General features: G+C 56.4%; 1 protein-coding gene across 1 annotated transcript; it reads left to right on the forward strand.

Annotated features, from left to right (window-relative positions):
* The first annotated feature begins 258 nt into the window (after positions 1-258).
* Positions 259-3,666, forward strand: Fxyd4 (FXYD domain containing ion transport regulator 4). The gene is made up of 9 exons (XM_013508373.1): positions 259-421; positions 713-724; positions 1,998-2,069; positions 2,399-2,431; positions 2,505-2,528; positions 3,065-3,139; positions 3,220-3,256; positions 3,428-3,463; positions 3,540-3,666. The coding sequence occupies exons 1-8, from the start codon at positions 259-261 to the stop codon at positions 3,438-3,440; spliced, it is 429 nt and encodes a 142-aa protein (XP_013363827.1). The 3' UTR covers positions 3,441-3,463; positions 3,540-3,666.
* The last annotated feature ends 1,787 nt before the right edge of the window (positions 3,667-5,453 follow it).

Genomic DNA, 5,453 nt, shown 5'->3' on the forward strand with positions numbered 1-5,453 from the left:
AAATTAACGAAACCTTGTTTCAAAATAAAAACTACAAAAGGGATGGGGATGTAGATCAGTTGAAGACCCTGGATTCAATCCCTAGTACCAGGGGAAAAAAGTCTGGGAGATATTTCCAACTTAGCCACAGACGTCCCAGCGCTGTCTGAAGTTAAGGGGTCTCCACTTCCCCAACCCCTCTTGGGCAGAGATCAAGGACACCATCTGGGAAAGACTCCCATACACCCTTCCCTACCTGAGCTCCATGTGGCGATTCCCATGGTGGTCCCCAACACCGCAGTCCTGCGCAAGGGACCTCAGAGGCTGGGCCTGGAGACCCCACCCCATCTGGTAGCCACTGCAAAGCCGCTGCCCATGACTCTTCCGTCTGCTCAAGAAGACCCGCCCACCTCCTCAGCCAGAGATCCCAACTCCTTGCCAGGCAAGTGTCCTCTCGGAAGGCCAGCAGGACAGGGGCCTCAGGCCAGCCCCGAAGTGCCATCTGCCCTGTGCGTAAGATGGCCCACAGAAGCCCAGGACCTGTGCTGACTCCAGAGCAGCCTAACACCATTCCTCAAGAGAAGGAAACCACCCATCCCCTCCCTCACCCTCAGCCCCAGCCAAGTGGGGGGGGGGCAGGAGAGCAACCAGACCAGTTCCCTTGGCAGCCCTGGGTGGGGCCATGGGCTTTAAAGGGCTGTGTGCAGCCCAGACCTGCTCCCACCGTGCCCAGGTGAGCGCCCAGGTGTGCAGGTACCCAAGGGACTCTGGGGATGTGGAAGAAGGTGGTAGCCCCAGGTGCCTGAGGGAGGGTGGCAGGTCCAGAGGACTCAGTAGTGGGCTGCTGCTGGGCTCCTTTCTTGGCCTGGAGGCTTCTGCTTTGACCACTGTGCAGGGCTGGGACTGCCCTGGGCAGGAGAAGCTACTGTGCCGGGGGCTGGGTAGGGGCAGCCTTAGGCCTAATCTGCCGCAGCCTCATTTGGAAGCCAAGTGTCCACCATCTTTTGTCTGGTAAATGAACACTTGTTTATGCATTTATGTATTTTTTAAATTTTTTTGTTTTTTTGAAAAAGGGTCTGACTGGAATTTAGGCTGGCCTTGTACTCCTGCCATAGCCTCCTGAGTGTTGGGATTATAGGCATTTACCAGCACGCCCTGCCTTTTTTGTTTTTTAGGCTGGCCTTGAACTTACTATGTAGCCCAGTAACTCATGGCAATCCTCCTGCCTCTGCCTCCTGAATGCTAGGATTATAGGGGTGTGCCAGCATGCCTGGAATATAATATATATTTATATACTATAATAGGTTTTCAGTGGTAGACTTTTTTTAGGCTCAACAAATAGTTTGCTTCACTCCACTTCCAAGGTCACTAAAGCCCACAGAGTTTAAGGGACCTGGTTAAGTGGCTGAGGTCTGTGATCTCATCCAGTGACCACAATGGCAGCTTCAGGGCAGACTCTCAGTAACCCCAGCCAGACTGATGCCCATGTACACAAAGCTGGGCCCTGGTCACCAGGGATAACTAGAGGGGCTGTGAATGGAGCCACACCCTAGAGGAAGTCAGGGTGTGAGCAGTGTGATCGGGGTTCTGAAGCAGTGCTGCAGGCACTCAGCCAGCACCCCTTGCCAACCCCGAAGCGATAGCTCACTCCTCTGCACTGCCCAGGGCCCCTGGGCTCAGGCTGCCTGGGAAACTCAGAGCTACCCCAGCTCCAGGCCTTTGTGAATAGCCCAGGGGCTACCCTAGCTCAGACCCACAGAGGCTGACCTTGACCATCTGGCTACCCCTCCCTGAATTCTGTATCTCTTCTGTGACACACCTGTGACACAGAGGTGTTTTCAGGAGCGGGATTACTATAGACTTGATTATCCCTGTCCATGCCCCATTTCTTCAGTAAGCCAACCTGCAGGGCTCCAGGCAGGTGCCAGCCTCTCTAGACCAAAAGGGAGTGAGCTCTGTCCCCAAGCCTGGGGGCTTGCACCCTGCTCCCCACCGCTCAGCCCCCACCTCTCCACCAGTCTCACCCACAGCCCTGCCCCCAGGTGGTGCCATGGAAGGAGCAACCCAGGCCGTCCTCTTTGTGCTGGCAGGTGAGTTCGGAGTCTTTCTGGGGGTGGCGTGCTGGGAATAGTTCTAAGGATGGAATGTGGGCACTGCAAAAATATTTTCATCGGCCCCAGTTCACTGAGCCTGTTTCTTGGGGAGCAGAGAGGTAGCCAGGTACCACAGGAAGCTGCAGACATACCAACAAGTCATCTGTTCTGCACAAAGCCAGAACCGCAGGAAGCCTGGGGCTGTGGGCTGGGGGCAGAGGTTGGAGAAGACACCAGAAAGGGCTGCAGGAGGCCAGGGTGGCCTTCAAACCCTGCAGATGGCACCTTACCACCACTACCTGCTGTCCTCTGTTCTTCCTGCCCAGGCCTGCCCGCTGTGGAAGCCAGCGACCTGTTTGGTGAGGAGCAGCCCCCTTCCTTTGAGTCCCATCCCATTGTTGGTCTGGCCTTTACTTTTTTTTCTTTCCTCAGAGAAAGACAGTCCTTTCTACTACGGTAAGAGCTGCTACCCCTTCCCAAGCCACCCTGGACCTCTCTGCCAGACAGGCTGCCAGGGATGAGGGGGACAGGGGTCAGGGCTGCTCCCCCGGACAGCCGCACTCTTAGTTTGTCTGAGGATTGGGCGAGGGGCACCGTCTCCCTGATCTTTTTCATGGCTTCCAACCAGACTACAGCAGGGGTCCCTGCTCAGGCCACCTCTGAGCAACACTTTCCTCCTTCCTCTATGAGCCCCCTCTTTGCCACCTGTCCCCCCAGGCCCTACACCGTGTCCGGTGACTGATGTAGCACGGTGCAGCTGGACAGGCTTTCTCCCCCTGTGCGAGCCCCACCCTGGCCTAGTGCGGTGGGCAAGCGCTCTGCCAGGCACTGCATACCTGCCCAGCAGGGCATTACTGACAGGCAGTGGACTCGCCCAGCTTTCCATGCTGGGGATGGAGCCAGGGTTCACACAGGGCCTCTCTGAACCCAAGCCCGGCCCACGACTGTCTTGGCTGAGTGAATGAGGCTCTCTCTGACCCCCTTCTGCCCAGACTGGGAGAGCCTGCAGCTGGGCGGCATGATCTTCGCGGCGCTGCTGTGCATCATAGGAATTGCCTGGGCCCTGAGTGAGTGGGACCAGGGGCAGGGCAGGGGTAGGGGCGGAGGTGGGGCTGGGAGGGCTCTGACCCCTCTCACCTCCTCACAGGTGGCAAGTGCAAGTGCAAGTGGAGCAAGGGGCTCAGGTGAGGGGGACCTGTGGGAGGGGTGGGGTCCAGGCCATGGACTGGGAAGCCAGCATGGGTTTACCATCCACACCCCCTCAAAGGGTTCAGTCAGGGACAGCTCTGCACCCTGGGAAGCGGACAGAGGGCCCCAGTGCTGGCTGGTGCTAACAGGTTCTGTCCTTCCTGCAGCCCCCCCGCCTGAGGGCACCTCATTCCTCGAGGCAGGTGAGCTGGATTCCAGTGGGTGGGTGGGGTCTGTATCCCAGGTCACAAGTGTGAGGCCCTGCCCCATTCTCTGCAGGCGCCAGGGGCTGCTGAGCCCAGGACCAGCTGTGTGGGACTCGCTGCCCACCGCCTTGCTGCTGGCTCCCTCCCAGGATGGCCTGGTCACTTCCGGAGCTTATTTATTAAACTATCCCACCACTGTGGTTACGGCTTTGTGGGCTCTGTGGGTCTACTGGAGGAAATCGGGGTACAACTGGCTGTCCCTTGTAGCCCCATTTCAACCCCCACCACAGAGCCCCTCTCCCTTTCATTGCCTATGGCTGGGCTCCACCACAGCAAGCCCGCAGGGGCACAGGGCCATGTGAGGCCATGGAGCTGTATTACAAGAACCCCAGTTTTCAGCCCTTGCCCCGAAAACCAAGGGGTCCTGTGCCCCCGAAAGACGCCCGGTGGGCACCCTCTTGAGAGCACAGAGAACCTGCTCACCACACGCCAGCTCCTTGGACCTGTGACCCAGGGCAGCAGTTCCTTCGTGCCTTCCCCAGTTGGACAGCACAGGGAACCCCTACCCCTGGGGTTTCCTTGAGACCCCAGGTAGAGTCATAGCCAGGAGCCCTGCAGGTGGCACCTTAGGCCCTCAAGCCATCTGTTGTCCCTCCTGAGTCCTCACTGGCCACCCTCTTCCTACCACAGCCTGCAGTGGCTGCTGACTATAGGTGCCACAATGGGGTGGCAAAGGGGACAGTGGGGACTCGGGCACCCCATCCTGCCTGCCACCGTCAAGGTCTCCAAACAAGAGAAGTGGCGTGCAGATCCCCTGGGTCATGCTCAGACTCCTGAGGACAGAATGGCATCCACTGGGGGTGGAAGGGACAGGCTCTTCAGGCAGTGGTGAGCAGCCCCCACGTAAGGCCACAGTGGCTCTACTCACACAGCCTCTGTTGGTCCAAGATACAGCCTCTCTACTCCACTGGAGTCTATGGTCAGACCACCCTTGAACATGCCCAATCTTGTCAGCCCTGCTGGACATGGGTCCTCCTTGCACCTCAGCCCTGACGTGCTGCCTGTCCCCATGTCACCAAGAGCTCAAATGCTGACATCCAGTCCCAGGGAGACAGTCCTTGGGTGAGACACCATATGGGCTGGGGGACATGGCTATGTGATGAGATGTCCCCTCCAGCCAGGCTCCCCTTAGCAAAGTTAGGGGACCAGGTGGACTGGGTATAAACCCAAGTGCAGGGCACAAGGGGTTAATTTTCACCAGCTGAACACCTAGTACTGAGGGACCCACCTCACACACTTCCCAGCGCTGGCTTGGTGTCCCAGAAACCTATGGCATGGAGCAGTGTCTGTGCTAGGGAGACTGAGGCACCCACAGGTTCTCTTGGGCCAGTACAGGGCACTGACCACCTCTGGCATTTCTGGGACCTGGGCTCCCTTCCTGATAAATGGTCCCCGAGTGGCTCAGGGGCTGTGCCTGCGCCTGCTTGGTGATGCGCCCCTCCTGGCTTTTAATTTTTACTATGTGCAGTACTGGGTACTGACTTCAGGGCCTTTGCACTGACCTATATGCCTAACCCCCTTTTTTATTTCTTGAGACAGGGTTTCACTAAGTCACTAAATTATCTAGGCTGCACTCCAATTTGCCATCCTTTTATCTCAGCCTTCTACTGTGTAGAGACTAAAGGCATGTGTGCCACCACACCTAGAGGATATTTTCTTTTGTCAATAAATTCCTGGTTAAATAAAAGGTTTATGTTTACCTGAAAAACTTTAACAGAAAACTGTTGTTTGGCTTAACTCTCAGCATCCTGGATCCTGAGCTGAGGAAGCTTACCTTCTTTTGAGCTCCTTCCTTTTTTTTTTTTTTTTTTTTTGCAGTACTGGGGGTTGACTACAGGGTCAATGCATTGAACTATATACCCCTGACTTTTAAAAATTTTGTATATTGAGACAAGGTCTTCCTAAGTTGCTAAATTGCTTAGCCTGG

Source organism: Chinchilla lanigera, unplaced genomic scaffold, assembly GCF_000276665.1.
Source record: "Chinchilla lanigera isolate Chin_1 unplaced genomic scaffold, ChiLan1.0 scaffold00145, whole genome shotgun sequence".
NCBI classification, from domain to species: domain Eukaryota; kingdom Metazoa; phylum Chordata; class Mammalia; order Rodentia; family Chinchillidae; genus Chinchilla; species Chinchilla lanigera.

Coding starts and splice junctions, on each gene's coding strand:
- Fxyd4 (XM_013508373.1), top strand. CDS start 259: ATGGTGGTCCCCAACACCGCAGTCCTGCGCAAGGGACCTCAGAGGCTG. Junction 2,070..2,398: donor CGTCCTCTTTGTGCTGGCAG/GTGAGTTCGGAG, acceptor CTTCCTGCCCAG/GCCTGCCCGCTGTGGAAGCC. Junction 2,432..2,504: donor GGAAGCCAGCGACCTGTTTG/GTGAGGAGCAGC, acceptor TTCTTTCCTCAG/AGAAAGACAGTCCTTTCTAC.